The sequence below is a fragment of the Glossina fuscipes genome, unplaced genomic scaffold (genome assembly GCF_014805625.2).
Source record: "Glossina fuscipes isolate IAEA_lab_2018 unplaced genomic scaffold, Yale_Gfus_2 106, whole genome shotgun sequence".
In the NCBI taxonomy this organism is placed as follows: domain Eukaryota; kingdom Metazoa; phylum Arthropoda; class Insecta; order Diptera; family Glossinidae; genus Glossina; species Glossina fuscipes.
The window spans coordinates 110731-129349 of NW_023998449.1; the positions used below are offsets into that span (position 1 = coordinate 110731).

At 35.2% G+C, this 18619-nt stretch overlaps 2 protein-coding genes and 1 long non-coding RNA gene across 7 annotated transcripts in view; 2 read left to right on the forward strand and 1 right to left on the reverse strand.

Moving 5' to 3' along the window:
- Positions 1-8563: 8563 nt before the first annotated feature.
- On the reverse strand, positions 8564-10078 carry LOC119638680. Its single transcript, XR_005247475.1, has 2 exons — positions 9921-10078; positions 8564-8610 (listed from the first exon to the last, which is right to left on the reverse strand). It is a non-coding gene; the product is annotated as an uncharacterized LOC119638680 (long non-coding RNA).
- A 210-nt stretch (positions 10079-10288) lies between these two features.
- LOC119638654 (cyclin-dependent kinase 5 homolog) lies at positions 10289-11891 on the forward strand. Of its 2 annotated transcripts, none has more exons than XM_038035559.1 (5): positions 10289-10532; positions 10587-10854; positions 10907-10968; positions 11033-11255; positions 11315-11891. In XM_038035559.1, the coding sequence occupies exons 1-5, from the start codon at positions 10365-10367 to the stop codon at positions 11470-11472; spliced, it is 879 nt and encodes a 292-aa protein (XP_037891487.1). In that variant the 5' UTR covers positions 10289-10364; the 3' UTR covers positions 11473-11891. The 2 variants fall into 2 exon arrangements, with proteins under 2 accessions (XP_037891487.1, XP_037891488.1); XM_038035560.1 differs by having other exon boundaries at positions 10674-10854.
- Positions 11892-11976: 85 nt separating this feature from the next.
- LOC119638652 (flotillin-1) overlaps positions 11977-18619 on the forward strand; it is an 11894-nt gene continuing 5251 nt past the window's right edge. For all 4 annotated transcript variants that reach the window (XR_005247471.1, XM_038035556.1, XM_038035558.1 and 1 more), the window contains exon 1: positions 11977-12270. Coding sequence is in view for 3 of the 4 variants with exons in the window: in XM_038035556.1 (XP_037891484.1) it covers positions 12219-12270 (52 nt within the window). In the remaining variant the exon portion in view is untranslated. The remainder of the gene's footprint in view (positions 12271-18619) is intronic.

The window sequence follows — 18619 nt, forward strand, 5'->3', positions numbered from 1 at the left end:
AAATATGCGCAGGATTTTTTTTTTTTTTTACGTTAAGAATTTATGAATTAATGACAAATGACGATTACGGTCACTATTAGTTTAGTTTATAAATAAAAATTGTTCTTTGGCAATTAAGAAATTTATTTTCCCAATTTTTCTTCTAATAAGACCTTATAAGAGTTTTTATTATTAAATTAAAAATATTTATGTATTATTTAATTATTACTTTTTAAATAAATATTTATAGTATAAATATGTATAGTTATATTTAAAACAGAGATTATTATTTTTTAAATAAATATTTATAGTATAAATATTTATAGTTATATTTAAAACAGAGAAAAAAAAGTACAAAAAATGTTTAAATTCGAAGTGGTCATAAGATTTGCGAAGCAGTCGTGCTATTCGTAGAAAGCTTTCTTCCGCTGTAGAAAATCGTCAATTTTTAGATCAGTGAACTCTTTATCGATCCCGCTGTTAATTCAGCAATTGTAAGAGGAATATGTAAAACGATCGGAAGTACACTAACTAACTAAATATAATGACGGTTTTAAAACAAAACTTAACATAGTTGGATTTAAAGAAAAAAACCTTTAAAAAGTTCACAATTGTAGACCATTTTTTTATAGAGTAAAATGGTACAATTTTCCAATAATTTTAGAGACAAAGATTTCTCGTTTTTATTTCAGTTGTTCGCAGATGACGACTAAGCTGAGCTTGCCATTCCCTATCCGTGGGTTAAAAAAATCCCTGTCTGTAAAGTCAAACACAAAGGGATATTTCGTTAGAGATCTTTTACCTCTTTGGCTGCTGTAACAGAAATGAAAAATTGAGTGTGTTGTGACACTCTCTTTTATATATACAGTTAGCTGGCACGCATTATACAGTGTTACAATTCCAATGCTCCTTAAAATGTTCCCTTATTAATTGAATGTTATTGTTATTGTTATTATTCAATCGGATTATGCAATCGGATCCCAACCCAAATTTCTAAGGGCAAACAGCAAGAATTGTTTTTGAATAGATTCAATTGATTCTACGTAGCACCTATATGAAGGAGACCACACAACTGAGGCATACTCGAGTACGGGTCTAACCAAACACATGTACAGCCTTTGCGTAATGTAGGGATCATCAAGCTCTTTGGACCACCTTTTTATAAAACCAAGCGCGGACCTAGCTTTGCTAATGCAGAGCTCAATATGCAAGTTAAAACGTAACCTAGAACGCTCAAATCTGTAATCGAATCGACGTCCTCCAACTTAGGCGAATCTATGAAATGCTGAGTAATGAATGACTTTCTTCTTGAGAATGAAAGCTTCTTACATTTACTCAGATTTAGTTTCAGGAGATTCAAAGAGCACCATGCAACAAAATTATCCAAATCACCTTGAAGCTGATGTGATTGCGATTCAACAGAGAAGGAAGAAAACAGTTTCACATCATCAGCATAGATTAAGATCTGGCTGGAATTAACCACCGATGGGATGTATAAACTAAATAAAATAGGACCTAAGTGACTTCCTGAAGGTACGCCAGACGTAACGGGGAGTTCATCCGAGGTGATGAAGTTAAACAAAACCCTGAAGGATCTATTGTGCAGATAAGAGCTTATCCATTTCACTAAGTAAGGTAGGAAACCAGAGGCTTGGAGGTTAAAGATAAGTAGTCTATGGTTAACCATATCAAATGCTTTGCTTAAATCAGTGTAAATAACATCTGCGCGAGAGCCGCTAGAAAAAGCCTTGAAAACATGACAGGTAAACTCTAACAAGTCAGTGACTGTAGATCGCCCTTTCCGAAAGCCGTGCTGTTGCGGAGAAATATACGAATTAATGGCATAAGCCAAATGCTGAGTCACAATTCGCTCGAACAACTTGGGCAAGACACTCAACTTGGCTATGCCTCTGTAGTTTTCAACAAATTGTCTACTTCCACTCTTGTGTATAGGAATAAGGAAACTACTCTTCCAACATGAAGGGAAAACACCTAAATACAAGGGCATGTTAAAAATCTTTGAGATCACACCACATAACTCGACAGCGCAAGATTTAAGTACACATGATGGAATTCCATTAGGTCCAGGCGAACAACTGTATTTTAGAGAACTCAACCCTTTAAAAACATCATCTTCCGAAATAACCAAGTTAGGTATTGAAACCGAGTTAGTTATAGGATATGGGTAGATTGCTGATAAATCGAAATTAGCAATCGAAAAGTTTCGTCGGAAATACTCGGCAAAGAGATTTGAGATTTCAAAATCATCCGAGGAATCAGAGCCATTAAAAGAAACATGAGAGGGATATGTGGACATTTTTCTTTTAGAGTTAACAAATTTAAAAAAGAATTTTGGATTAGCAAACAGAGAGTATTTAATGAGCTGAAGGTATCTGCAGTAATAATGATGGTTGAGGGAGTTAAATCTATGCCTCGCCACCGAGTAAGCGACATAGTCGAGCGCAGAGCCACTTTTCGAATATTTTTTGAATAGCGTGTTATTTGTATTCTTGTAATATTTAATTGTCTTATTAAACCAGGGGGTCACCTGCTTCGAGGTCGGCACAGCTTACCCGGAGCAGATGCAGCAATAGCTAGATTTAATGTATTGTAGAACGATGACAATAAGCTTTCAATACTGCCGGGTGAGAAATCAAGCCTCATATGCGAAAGACGATGTTTTAGCAATACATTATTGATTTTATGAAAATCATAATAATTATTTAAAAAAGTTTGATTTTCCACATTACGGCATTTCAACAAACCATCATTCATATGATGAAAGGAAATGCATCTTGATGAATGATAAGGATCCTCATGTAAACTAAAAGGTGGACAACGATTTACGTAAATCTCGGGAAAATTGGCAAAGCAGAGATCAAGCAGTCTACCATTACAATTAGGGGTACGGTTATATTGACCCAAATTATGATCAAACAATTCACTTAAGAACACAACGGTCCTATCAGACGTTGAAGTAGGAACCAAGCAGCCAGAATTATCAGTGTTACACCAAGTGACTTGAGGCAAATTGAAGTCACCCAATGCAACGACCAAATCGGTGGGTCTAGACCGCTTGGCCACTTCACAAATGAGGGCAGTGTGTTTTTTGGAAACGGAGATATCAGAATTTGGGGGAATATAGGAGCAGGTTATAAATAGATGTTTATCAGGCATATTCGCACGAATAGCGATAAATTCAACGTCAGGAAAAGTGGGAAATTCAATTAAATTGGACGGGACTGACGCAGATATGGCAATTAATACACCACCACCAATGCGATTCACTCGATCATTTTTAAACACTTGGAAAGAATTATGAAAAAGTTCCGACGAATGTAGATCGGGTTTTAGCCAAGTTTTAGTAAAGGCCAAACAGAAAAATTCCGCGCTCACAGAATTTAGAAAAGTGGAACGAATTTCCGAATTTAGGCCCCTAACATTTTGATAAATGAGAGATAGTGGGCCTGAAGAAACAATTAGTTTTTTGAAGGCGACAAGACTATTGCCTTGGTATTACGGGGACGATCTCGAGGGATAAATTTCTTAATTAAGGATCCTACTGGCCACAGTGATTTGTTTAACAACATATCACTGTTTTCAGTCGGAACTAATATTTTAAAAGAGGAGATTGCCCTAGCTTGAGAAGGAGCCATTTTGAAGATGCTAACACGCTTTAAGTTGACTGATGGGACTTTCGTCGCCAGATAACCTTTTATGTTATCCACCGATGTTTCAGGTGCTGGTCTTGACACAAATATTGCTTTTCTGGGAGGAACTGCCGTCAAGCAAATGTCATTATTTGGAACAGGAGGGGGGTTCACAGTAGGAGAGTTTCGAGTTGGGGAGAATATAGATGAGGTTATCGCCCTTGTACCGGCAGCTTGTGAGACTTGCCCAGTCTGGTGACCAGCATTCACACGCGAACAGCCAGGAGGAGAGGATGACTTATTTTTCTCTTCATTACTTTTAGGCGATGGCACTTGATTAGAGTGAGTGGCGGCTATGGGCGGAGATACCCTTGCCACTTCAGCATAGCTTAAAACCGATGGACTTGCCGGTTTGTTTGTAACTGTTTTGCTACCAACCGACTCAGCAATATCGGAAACATTACTGTTCATTTTAGAGTTAGAGGGAGCAGTAACTTGTACCAACGAATCAGATTTGGAGAAAGCCAGAGGTGACGTCCCACACGCTACGCTACGAGTAGAAGATTATAAACTTTTCACGGAGACGCGTAAAGGTTTCTCGGAAATGAGTAGAAATCTCGGCTCCTTATGGGAAAAGTTTGAGCTCATTAAGTCTAGGTTTGATGAGTGTCGTTTTATTGGACACTCATCTTCTACTCGTAGCGTAGCGTGTGGAACGTCACCTCTGGCTTTCTCTAAATCTAATTCGTTGGTACAAGTTACCGCTCCCTCTAACTCTAAAATGAACAGTAATGTTTCCGATATTGCTGAGTCGGTTGGTAGCAAAACAGTTACAAACAAACCGGCAAGTCCATCGGTTTTAAGCTATGCTGAAGTGGCAAGGGTATCTCCGCCCATAGCCGCCACTCACTCTAATCAAGTGCCATCGCCTAAAAGTAATGAAGAGAAAAATAAGTCATCCTCTCCTCCTGGCTGTTCGCGTGTGAATGCTGGTCACCAGACTGGGCAAGTCTCACAAGCTGCCGGTACAAGGGCGATAACCTCATCTATATTCTCCCCAACTCGAAACTCTCCTACTGTGAACCCCCCTCCTGTTCCAAATAATGACATTTGCTTGACGGCAGTTCCTCCCAGAAAAGCAATATTTGTGTCAAGACCAGCACCTGAAACATCGGTGGATAACATAAAAGGTTATCTGGCGACGAAAGTCCCATCAGTCAACTTAAAGCGTGTTAGCATCTTCAAAATGGCTCCTTCTCAAGCTAGGGCAATCTCCTCTTTTAAAATATTAGTTCCGACTGAAAACAGTGATATGTTGTTAAACAAATCACTGTGGCCAGTAGGATCCTTAATTAAGAAATTTATCCCTCGAGATCGTCCCCGTAATACCAAGGCAATAGTCTTGTCGCCTTCAAAAAACTAATTGTTTCTTCAGGCCCACTATCTCTCATTTATCAAAATGTTAGGGGCCTAAATTCGGAAATTCGTTCCACTTTTCTAAATTCTGTGAGCGCGGAATTTTTCTGTTTGGCCTTTACTAAAACTTGGCTAAAACCCGATCTACATTCGTCGGAACTTTTTCATAATTCTTTCCAAGTGTTTAAAAATGATCGAGTGAATCGCATTGGTGGTGGTGTATTAATTGCCATATCTGCGTCAGTCCCGTCCAATTTAATTGAATTTCCCACTTTTCCTGACGTTGAATTTATCGCTATTCGTGCGAATATGCCTGATAAACATCTATTTATAACCTGCTCCTATATTCCCCCAAATTCTGATATCTCCGTTTCCAAAAAACACACTGCCCTCATTTGTGAAGTGGCCAAGCGGTCTAGACCCACCGATTTGGTCGTTGCATTGGGTGACTTCAATTTGCCTCAAGTCACTTGGTGTAACACTGATAATTCTGGCTGCTTGGTTCCTACTTCAACGTCTGATAGGACCGTTGTGTTCTTAAGTGAATTGTTTGATCATAATTTGGGTCAATATAACCGTACCCCTAATTGTAATGGTAGACTGCTTGATCTCTGCTTTGCCAATTTTCCCGAGATTTACGTAAATCGTTGTCCACCTTTTAGTTTACCTGAGGATCCTTATCATTCATCAAGATGCATTTCCTTTCATCATATGAATGATGGTTTGTTGAAATGCCGTAATGTGCCAAATCAAACTTTTTTCAATAATTACTATGATTTTCATAAAATCAATATTGTATTGCTAAAACATCGTCTTTCACATATGAGGCTTTATTTCTCAACCGGCAGTATTGAAAGCTTATTGTCATCGTTCTACAATACATTAAATCTAGCTATTGCTGCATCTGCTCCGATCAAGCAGTGTCGACCTTGAAGCAGGTGTCTCCCGTGGTTTAATAAGACAATTAAATATCACAAGAATAGAAAAAACTCGCTATTCAAAAAATATTCGAAAAGTGGCTCTGCGCTCGACTATGTCGCTTACTCGGTGGCGAGGCATAGATTTAACTCCCTCAACCATCATTATTACTGCAGATACCTTCAGCTCATTAAATACTCTCTGTTTGCTAATCCAAAATTCTTTTTTAAATTTGTTAACTCTAAAAGAAAAATGTCCACATATCCCTCTCATGTTTCTTTTAATGGCTCTGATTCCTCGGATGATTTTGAAATCTCAAATCTCTTTGCCGAGTATTTCCGACGAAACTTTTCGATTGCTAATTTCGATTTATCAGCAATCTACCCATATCCTATAACTAACTCGGTTTCAATACCTAACTTGGTTATTTCGGAAGATGACGTTTTTAAAGGGTTGAGTTCTCTAAAATACAGTTGTTCGCCTGGACCTAATGGAATTCCATCATGTGTACTTAAATCTTGCGCTGTCGAGTTATGTGGTGTGATCTCAAAGATTTTTAACATGCCCTTGTATTTAGGTGTTTTCCCTTCATGTTGGAAGAGTAGTTTCCTTATTCCTATACACAAGAGTGGAAGTAGACAATTTGTTGAAAACTACAGAGGCATAGCCAAGTTGAGTGTCTTGCCCAAGTTGTTCGAGCGAATTGTGACTCAGCATTTGGCTTATGCCATTAATTCGTATATTTCTCCGCAACAGCACGGCTTTCGGAAAGGGCGATCTACAGTCACTGACTTGTTAGAGTTTACCTGTCATGTTTTCAAGGCTTTTTCTAGCGGCTCTCGCGCAGATGTTATTTACACTGATTTAAGCAAAGCATTTGATATGGTTAACCATAGACTACTTATCTTTAACCTCCAAGCCTCTGGTTTCCTACCTTACTTAGTGAAATGGATAAGCTCTTATCTGCACAATAGATCCTTCAGGGTTTTGTTTAACTTCATCACCTCGGATGAACTCCCCGTTACGTCTGGCGTACCTTCAGGAAGTCACTTAGGTCCTATTTTATTTAGTTTATACATCCCATCGGTGGTTAATTCCAGCCAGATCTTAATCTATGCTGATGATGTGAAACTGTTTTCTTCCTTCTCTGTTGAATCGCAATCACATCAGCTTCAAGGTGATTTGGATAATTTTGTTGCATGGTGCTCTTTGAATCTCCTGAAACTAAATCTGAGTAAATGTAAGAAGCTTTCTTTCTCAAGAAGAAAGTCATTCATTACTCAGTGTTTCATAGATTCGCATAAGTTGGAGGACGTCGATTGGATCACAGATTTAGGCGTTCTATTTGACCATAGGTTACGTTTTAACTTGCATATTGAGCTCTCGATTAGCAAACCTAGGTCCGCGCTTGGTTTTATAAAAAGGTGGTCCAAAGAGCTTGTTGATCCCTAGACCCATACTCGAGTATGCCTCAGTTGTGTGGTCTCCTTCATATAGGTGCTACGTAGATTCAATTGAATCTGTTCAAAAGCAATTCTTGCTGTTTGCCCTTAGAAATTTGGGTTGGGATCCGATTGCATCTCTTCCTCCGTATGAAAATAGGTTGCTTCTGCTGTCCTTACCGTCTCTTGAGAAACGTAGGTTTGTTGTTGGCGTTTCCTTTCTAATGAAAGTAATAAATACTGCCATTGACTCGCCTTCATTACTTGGTGAAATAAGCTTTAATGTCCCTAACCGCTTCTCTAGGCACTTTATCTTGGTTAAGCTTAGTCAGTGTAAATTTAATTATGAGCTGTTCAATCCGCTCAGAGTCGTTTGCAAGAACCTAAATGACGTCTATTACTTATTCTCGTTATCGGACTCTTTAAAGTCCATTAAAGCAATATTGCTTAATACGCGCGATTTACCTATGTCTTACTTAAAGTAGCTTTTATTCTTAAAATTCGTTACGATTGGAAAATGAATTGTTGTTAAGTATTATCGGTTGCCAGGCTTATGCATGTTTGCAATGGCTTAGGGGTTCATTTGCAATTTGGTCCTGTACCGGTTGTAAGTGTGGCCCTATGCTGATAGTGTACATGCTTTTTTTTCTTTTTTCTTTTTCCTTTTTTTTTCTTTTTATTTGTTTTATTACACTTATACTAAATTTTATTATTAATTAATATAAGTTTTGCATTGTGAGCCAATTGAACTCGACTGTTATTTAGTCAGTTGAGTTTCTAGTATAAGTAGAATTAAATTAAATAAATAAATAAATAATTAAATCGGTATGGTCGGTTTTTATAAATGTTCATGTAAACCATTCCTCATCACTTACTCTTTAAATGTGAACAAGAAGAGCAAAAGCAATAATAATAACAACAACAACTGTAAAAACATAACTATTATACAATCAAGGTCCGTTAAATGTTCAATGAAACACAACGAACAGATTTGGTTTCTCTTCTTTTTTATTTTTTTGTTTTTCTTTTGTGTGTAGTTTTTACGTCGGCTCCAAATTCTTATTGTATTTTTCATTGATTTTTTACCAATTTTTCATGTTTTTCATTGATTTTTTATCAATTTTTCATTACCCTCGTTGATTTTTTATCAATTTTCCATTTTTATAGCCGAAATGGTGTAAGCATTTTTGTCCACGGAGCAAGAACTGAAAAGTGAAGGAGAGGATTTAAGGTGAGAATAAATATACATTCAATATTCTCTGCATTTTCGCTGGAATTCTAGTATAAAAAAATTGAAAACCAAAAGCAAGCAACCACGTGTGCATATGAGTCCCAAGAAATCACGGCCTGAAGATTTGCGGATAGTACATAGCGAGAATTAGGTAAACATCCTATTTCTCCATGCAGAGATTTGATATCGCTACACTTTTCAATGAACATTTTCAAGGCAGTAATTATCTACCTATCTATCTATTATGGAGTCTATTCCATTGTCAACAGAAAAAAGAACAGACGGACACACTGGCCTACTGAAGAATGTATAATTGATGGATCCGCAAAATGGTATATGGGAAATCTTGGCACAGGAGCTCTTTTCAGACATTGCACAAGGAAAGGTGAAACTGATAATCTAAGTTCTCCTGTGCTGATCGTCAAAAAAGTACAAAAAAAGAAGCATATATAATTGTTGCAATGCCTTTGAACTTTAAATTTGGTAATTTGAGAGAATAATTAAATGAGCGAAATTTCTTTGAATGTATTTGAACTTCGAATTTGATAATTTGAGAGAGTAATTAAATGAGCGACATTTGTTTGAATGTTTTTGAAGTTCGACTTTGGTAAAATCTACCTCTTAGTTAACGAGCGCTCATTTTTTTTATGAACGGCTTTTGTCGTTTGAAATTTATTTCCAAATTCGAAAAGAAGAGGCACGTTTGTTTAGAATCAATACCAAACTCATACAAACGTAAATGAAAATAAAATTATGTAAAAATTTTTATAAAATGAAGTTTTGATAAAGTGAAATAGTTTCATTGAATTCATGCGGTTTCATAATTTCATATCTTAGGAAAACTTGAAACAGCGCACTTGAACTTCGAATATATATCACTTTATTTTTAGTCTATATAAGTAAACTAAAATAAGCCGTCGTCCTTGAAAAATATAAAAACTTCATTTATATTTTTGGAAAATTCATTTAATGTGTACGCACCAAAGTAGCTTTCAACAAGATTTCTCGCCTTGCATTTTTTTGTTCGTTGGAAAACAATTTAGGTTCAGTTTACTCTCACTTCAATATATATTAGAATTGTTTCAATCATCTTTTGCTGTACAACAACGCGTCACAAGAACAAGAAAAGCCCAACAAGAAAAGCATTTGCGACTTGTTTTTATCTAATTATTTTATTTGTAAGTTGGAATATTTCTTTCTTATAAATAAAGATGACCACAAACATACCATTGGTAAGTTAGTGAATAATTTCTCACTTGAGATACATTCATCATTGGCACTTACTTGCACATTTCCCAAATATCGGTTGTCGGTTAGATGATTACTATTGTACAGATAAGAGACCATAAATCCCCAGACCATAAATATCCCAGACCATAAATATCCCTCTCTCAAATAGACCAAGAAAAAGAGAACTGCGAAGCACGAATATCTCAACAACAACAAGCACTAGCCACTACCAGGATGTTATTTATGCCCAAAAACAAACAAGGAAATATTATGAGAACTTTTCGTTCCATGACACAAATTAATAAAATTATACAAAATGAGTAATCGCTTCTTTACAAATTTGTGTTGTTTTTCTTTAAATCTTTTTCATATTTATTGTGCATGAACAAAGAAGAAGAAGCGAAAATAAAGCGTAGTTGGTTCAACCTTATCGATTTATTTAATTTGAGAATGTGTAATTGCTAAAAGATCTTTTGCATTTAACAACATAAAAACAAAATGCAAAAGTATGAAAAATTGGAGAAAATTGGCGAGGGAACCTATGGAACTGTATTTAAGGGGCGAAACCGCGAAACAATGGAAATTGTAGCTTTAAAACGTGTTCGTCTCGACGAGGATGATGAAGGTGTCCCGAGCTCTGCTTTACGTGAAATTTGTTTATTGAAGGTACGCTAGAATGAGGAAAAACGCTTTATACAGAAATTTTGTTTCGTTAAGTAGGAATTAAAACATAAGAATATAGTCCGCCTGTATGATGTCTTACATTCGGAAAAAAAATTAACTTTGGTTTTTGAACATTGCGATCAGGATCTGAAGAAATATTTTGATAGCTTGAACGGTGACATTGACATGGCTGTCTGCCGTAGTTTTATGTTGCAACTCCTAAAAGGTTTGGCTTTTTGCCACAGTCATAATGTATTGCATCGGGATTTGAAGCCACAGAATTTATTGATTAATAAAAACGGTGAATTAAAGTTGGCAGATTTTGGTAAGCCTAAAAACAAAATGATTATGTATTTTATATAAGTACATTCTTTAAGGTTTGGCAAGAGCTTTCGGAATACCAGTGAAATGTTACTCAGCAGAAGTGGTTACTCTATGGGTATATGCACTGTTTTACAATTACGGTTTTGTATTTTAATGTACTACTTGATGTTTTTGCGCAGTATCGTCCACCCGATGTTTTGTTTGGCGCGAAATTATATACTACTAGCATTGACATGTGGTCAGCTGGGTGCATATTTGCCGAATTAGCGGATGCTGGTCGTCCGTTATTTCCAGGCTCTGACGTTTTAGATCAGCTAATGAAAATATTCCGTGTGTTAGGAACTCCCACCGAAGAAAGTTGGCCAGGTGTTACTCATCTATCGGATTATGTGGCTTTACCACGTATTTTATGAAATTCCACTGTAAAAATATTAATTCCAAACATTTTCGTTTTTTTGAAGATTTTCCTGCAATTACTTCGTGGAGTCAAATTGTGCCGCGTCTCAGTTCGAAAGGCCGTGATCTTTTACAGAAGCTGCTAGTTTGTCGACCAAACCAACGCGTTAGTGCGGAGCAAGCTATGCAGCATCCATATTTTGCAGACAGTTCAAATCACTGAACTGAAATCATATTATTGTCAAGTATGATTGCCTAAGAGATTTCAACGTTTGTCTCGTCGTTGGCGAAATGGCAAACAAACATTTTGGCGGTGTGTCGTTCGACTCCAGTTAGAACTTCTATCTTAGTTTCTTAAACTCATTTTGTATTATTTACTGTTAAGGTTAAGTGTTTTTCGTTGCTATGATATATTAAAATTGCCCCTATATATAATAACATTATTATAATAACGTGTAAGAATAAGTAAGTAAGTATAGTATATGAAGTACGTATTCGCGACTCCAATTTATTTGTGTCGAAATTGCTTGATGTTAAAAAGATTTTTAAATGGGGTAATTAATTTTAAAAGGTGACCAAATCTTTGCGAAATGTTTAAATAAGAGTAGTATTTAAACAAAATAAAAGGCAAGTGCAACCCTGTTTTACTCTGCTGTTCTCTGGCTGTTGTTCATTAATCTAACATAATATACGGCATCTTTAGTTTTCATCTAAAAATTTTCAATGAGGATTTTGCGCAATATAATTAAACCGGCTAAATTTGGAATATAGCAAAACGATGGCAGTTTTCTAATCACTGCCCGATACACATTTATCAGACAAAGAAATTTTTATAAAAATATATTTTTTACAAGGCAGTTCAAAGAAAAGAAATATATACATTATATTCGAAATTATTGTTTTTTTAAAGTATTTCTTAATTTCTGTGAATAAAATTTTGTATATTGCAAAATATCGACGTTAAAAGCGATGTCTTGCGGATTCGTTACCTGCGGTCCCAACGAAGCTTTAGTGGTGTCAGGTGAGAAATACAAAAGTGTTTTCCTTTAATTCTTGTGACTTGCAAGTGTGCACAAGTCCATTATTAAGTAAAGAGACTACATAGTAACATCATCATATATTGATTTTTTCGGCGTTGTTCAAAGTTGTGAAGAGATCGTGGAAAGCCGTCACACAAATTGTGAAAATCATTTGATTCATTAGTTTGCGCCAAAATTTGGGACTACAGCTCTGTGCGTGAAGGAATGCTACTACAACTAAAATTCGTCCTTAAGCCCTCTTTAAAATGTTCATAAAATCAAGTCAATCAATGGTAGTATAGTTAAACGGTATCCAATTTAGATTAAATTATTTTGAAATTTGCGTAAATTGCAGTAGATTCAATGGTCGCTTTTAATAGAATTCAAAAAAATTCTGTTAGGAATATAGTTTAATGATTTTATAATAGGTAGAGGGTGACATGTCCGATGTGTCCTTAATCGTTTATTTTTATTTTTACGACGATGAGATAGACTGCTGGCTTTTTAACTGAAAAAGTGACATTTAATTATTTCTCCTCGCGAGGTATTGCAGTGAAACAGCTTGTACGAAGTTTCAGTTGCAGTAACACTTAAAATTGATTTAGTACGAAAAGATCGACTTTGCGATTTATTATACCTATCGATTTGCATTTATTTTCTGAATCGATCAGGGAGCAGTTTTTGAGATATTTTGATGTAATTCGGCACACCGACGTGTTTCGGCCCAAGAAGAAGTGGTGTTGATAATGGTTCAGATCAGATCTCTTTTCGACCACTATCCATATAATGCCTTATTTTGATAAACCGTTATAAGGAAAAGGTCGCCATATAAGCCGTTTCTAAGGAAACTGAATCTTTATATAGTAAAAAGGCATAATTTTTTCGGTTATATTGACATAAAAATTAACCTTACCGAATTTGGGCCACGCAGGTCTATTTTTTAGACTCCACCTCATGTTTGATTTTGCAGAGTTGTCTTTAGTAAACCAACCGTACTGTATGTGGTCTAGGGCTTGCCTCATTATAGGATTCTTGAAAGGAAGGCTCATGGAGTAGCGCTTCGTCGTCAAGGACGTTGTTTTCAAACCTAAGGGAAGTGAGCAAAAACGGAAGTGATTTCTAACGTTATTACGTTGGTTACGTTTAAAATTCAAATGTTCACGCCATGGTGACTCTTCCTCTTCTTATGAAGGTAAGCTTTGCTACTAAAAGTCCTGCTAGTGTTGAGTTTGAGTTGAACAATTGAAACGAAAATCAAGGTTCACTAGTTATACATAAGAGTGAATATAGAATTTCCAGAAAATAACTCACCTTCACATCACATAAGGAGACATGAAAAATTTATTTGAGGTAACTTGAGAATATAATTTAATCAATAAAAATCTTATAAAAACTATCCGACACTAAACACAGCTCAGTTTGCGAACGAGCTTAAAGAAATATTATATGCGTCATACTTTTATTTTTAATTTGTAGCTCTCCGTCCATTCTTCACGACCTAAATTTTTGATAGTGACATTATGCAATGTATCCATTAGTAATTGCTTGGAATTCGACAGATGATGAGAATTCAATTCGCTTGTAAATGTAAACAACATAGAGATTATTTTTATCCTTTTCTAAAATTTAAGGGTGTCCTTACTGCCAGTCATGAGTGCTTTTCAATGACAGCCTGTCTGGCTGGCATATTCATTTTCATTGCTCATTGCTTTTAGTACAGCTTTTGTGACAGTTTGAAATAATTTGAGTTTTTGCAGGTTACGCAGGAGAGGACGTTAAAATGAAACTGCACACCTGTAATACTTACATTCCTTCATCGTCTGATACTGCAGTTTATTTAAAGGAATTGCCTTTGAACAAAAACATTACTACTCTGCTCTCTACATCTGCTTAAAAAGTTAATAGTGCTAGGTGACTGTAATCTGCCCAATGTTTCATGGGTTCTTCACGATGACCTTGGATGATATATTCCCTCTCCTTATCCATTAACTTACAAAAAGTTCTTCGATGGCATCTACGGATTAGGTTTGTGTCAACTTAACAACATCTTTAATGCGAATAGTATAGATCTTTGTCTCGAGCTGATCTCTTTGTTTCGCCTAAAGGTACCATCTGTCGTTGTTACTAGCGGCAAACTGTCTAGCTGGTAACGGACCGTGTAATCAAGTGATCATTAATGATAAGCGTTTATTTTGTAATGAATTTTAATATTGGCAGCGTTTTAATATTTATGTTTAATATTTGTTTACGGATTCCCTATGAATCCTTCCCAAAGTGTTAATGAATGTAGTTTAGCAGTTTAGCCCTAAGCTGCTCGGCTGCAGTACGCCAAGTCTTTCCGTTTTTTATAATGCCAAAGTGTCTCGGCATAAGACGGTCACTAATTTTAATAGTTCAGGCGGATTTGAATGCCTAGTGCTATTAGCGAGTAAAACGCTTGGTTGAGTTGCTTTTGAGAACTGATTTTCTTTATTCTTATCTTATTCTAAACAGGATTGTAATTGCTTACTAAATTATCCTTATCACACACTAGATTATTTTTGTATAAACGGAATTATCACTGTTTACATGCGAAGTTAAGTGTGACATTTTATTTTATCAAGAGTGTTATGCTGAAGCGCATAATTTTGTCACACTTCAAGTGGATGCATACGATAGTATTCGATCACACTACACCCTTACCATTTTAGAGAGAAAATTGTTAATGTGTTGATGGACGTTAACAATTTTCTGTTATGAAAGAGAATTTTAAACGGTAATAATTTTTTTTTGATTAATTTAAGTAAATTTTTAAGTGTTTAGTGTTTATTGATAGCTTTGTATGCCTACTTTTTAATTATATTGGGTTTGTAGTTCTAAATTTCTATAGTTTCGAATTTTTAGGCTTAACTAGATTTGGTTTATAATTGTGCATTTCTTAAATTTAGTGTACCAAATTATTATAGTGTTTGACATGTCTTTTATTTGTATTGATACAATGTTATGTAAAATAATTTGGGTGGGTTTAGTTGAGGTTAAGTTTTGTAATAATGATTTCGGCTTGTCATTTATTTATGTAGTTATATCCCCTTTATTTACTTTTCAAATACAATTGTCCTTGCAATATTTCTCATTCCAATGTTAATCTTCTTGGTTTTAACATTTTTTTCATATATTCTTAAATAATCTTCATATATTTGTCGTCATTGGGTGAGTTTATGTGGTTTTATCCCCTTTTTTTACTCTTTTCAATATTCCTCATTTCAATGTGTTCTTCATCTACATTTTAATATATATATTTTTTTTTATTTCGCACACTTTATGTAGTCTTGTTTTTTCTATTCTTCCTCTTCATTTTAATATTCTTCATATATTCATTAATAATCTTTAATATTCTTTCTATTCTTCAAATACTTTTCTTATATTCTTTGATATATACTTTGCCTTCATTTTGATATATTTTTAAATAATTTTCTTACATTTCTGTGCATTCTTGGGAGATAAACAGATCAATTTTTCCGAGAGCGTACCGCAGTAGTCTGGATATTCAATTGTCCTTTTAAACTCCTTTGCATGTTAAGCTTGTGTATTATTTAGAGGAATCATTAGTAAATGTTGGTGGGAGAGGATTTCCTGTCTGTACACTGCATCTTGTGTAGCAGTGAATATTACCGTGATAAAATACAAGTTTTGAGGAGAGGATCATAGCGATTGGCTTTTAGTTGGGTGGGATTGTTACTAGGTGTCCCAAATAGGTTACTTCGGGTTGTAACAGGAAAAGTTGCTCAAATATAATATTATTTGTTGGTGTGTTTGAAATTGGTTTTTGTTTGTTTTTATTATTAGTATTTTTTTTTTTTGTGTGGTAAGACATTTTAACTTAATTTGTGTTTTAAATAGCTATTTTTTTTATATGTTAATATTCTACGTATCTATCTGTTCTTCTTAATTTGTATTTGTCATATATATATTTTAATTTTTTTTGTTCATCTTTACAAAAAATATGTTTTATTTTTTTTTTCATATATATTTTCTAATTTAGGGTGGGATCATTGTGTGGTCGGCTGTTGTAGGAGGTGTGTAGTATGCTGGCAGGATCCGAGCTTCGTAGAATCGTATTGGAGAAAAATTTTTTTGCCTCGAAATTTGACTGTTGTCCTCGCGTGTGATCATTGTGTGCACAATCTATTTGGGCGGGATCGAAAATTTTTTGGCTGCCTTAGTGGAATCGTGTTGTAAAAAACATTTTGTTTGGAATCAAAAAAAAATAAGGGCAGGTTACTGCGCGGTTTGCAGGATCGCCATGTAATGATGTTTGATGTGGGATGAAGTGTTTAGTTTATCTGTTTAGGCCCTATGCTGTTCGGCTGCAGTACGCCAAGTTTTTCCGTCTTTTATAATGCCAAAGTGTCTCGGCATAAGACGGTCACTAATTTTAATAGTTCAGGCGGATTTGAAAGCCTAGTGCTATTAGCGAGTAAAACGCTTGGTTGAGTTGCTTTATGAGAACTGATTTTCTTTATTTTCTTAGGCACTATTTATACTAAATTTTTGCACTAAACTATTCTTATCTTATTCTAAACAGGGTTGTAATTGCTTACTAAATTATCCTTATCACACACTAGATTATTCTTATATAAACAGAATTATCACTGTTTACATGCGAAGTGAAGTGTGACATTTTATTTTATCAAAAGGGTTTTGCTGAAGTGGCATAATTTTGTCACACTTCAAGTGGATGCATACGATAGTATGCGATCACACTACAATTTGCTACATATATTAAATAGTAATAGGCAATCTTGCACTAATTATTTTACAATATACAATATATAGGAAGACATGAAAAAGGATAAAAACAAACCATCTTGAAATAATAATTTAGGTATAAATAAAGAAAGAAAAAAAAAGCATGTACACAGCTAGCACAAAAGCACACTCATTACAAGGACAGATTAATGTTGTAATACACCTAAACCATTGTGAACATGCATAAGCTCGGCAACCGACAACGCTAAAAACACATTAGTTTTTGAAACAAAAAAATGAGAATTTAAGAATGCAATTCGCACGTATTAAGCAAAATTGCTTCAATGGATTTTAAAGAATCCAATACTGAAAACAAGTGATAGACATCATTTGCTTATCTCACCAAGTAATGCGGGGAAGTCAGCAGCACCACTTACTACCTTGATTAAGAAGGAAACCCCAAGAACAAATCTACATTTCGCAAGGGACGGTAAGGACAGCAGAAGCAAGTATTTTCATAGGGTGGAAGAGGGGCAATCGGGTGCCAAGCCAAATTCCTAAGGGCAAACAGCAAGAATTGCTTTTGAACAGATTCAATTCAATCTACGTAGCACCAATATGAAGGAGACCAAACAACTGAGGCATACTCGAGTATGGGTCTAACCAAACAAATGTACGTAATGTAATGATCATCAAGCTCTTTGGACCACCCTTTTTATAAAACCAAGTGTGGACCAATCTTTGTTTAACCAGAGCTCAATGTGCAAGTTAAAACGTAACCCATGGTCAAATAGAATGCCTAAATCTGTGAACGAATCGACGTCCTCCAACTTGTGCGAATCAACGAGATACTGAGTAATGAATGACTTCCTTTTCGAGGAAAAAAGCTCCTTGCATATATTTAGATTTAGTTCCATAAGATTCAACGATCAGCATGCAACCAAATTATTCAAGGCGATTTAAAGCTGATGTGATTGCGATTCTACGGAAAAGGAAGAAAACAGTGTCACATCATCAGCGTACATTAAGTTTTGGCTGGAAGTGTCAATTAAGGAAGCTAGGTAACTTTTAGGTTTTCTAAAAAGATGGTCTAAAGAATTCAAAGTCTCACACGTTATCAAACGCTTCTATATATCTTTAGGTAGACCAACTTTTGAATAATGGTCGCTACTTTGGCTTCCTAGTTATATATGCCATCTTGGCCTCTTGCCGCACCAATTATGAGTCCTTTTATCCGTTTCGGGTAATGTGTAAAATATTCAATGATTATTACCACTTACTTGATATGTCCGTTTTGTCCGTTAATAAGCTGAAAAGCATTATAGTGCGTAACTAACTGCCAAAAATTTTTGAGTCTTGCACAAATGTGGGTAAATTGGATCAAAATATTTCTTTCTACTTGATTTTTTCTCATTAAGTACTATTAATAATGTATAAATAACCACATATTCATTCATCAAGTATCTTAACTTAGGGCTTAGACGAATTTTGATGTATACTATATGCTGTTTATTTTTGTATTTACTTAATTTACTTCCGCCGCAGAATAAAACATTAGCCGAATGTAAGCTACAAAATAACTTCATATGTAGTGTAAAGAAGAAACAATAAACAAAAATAAAC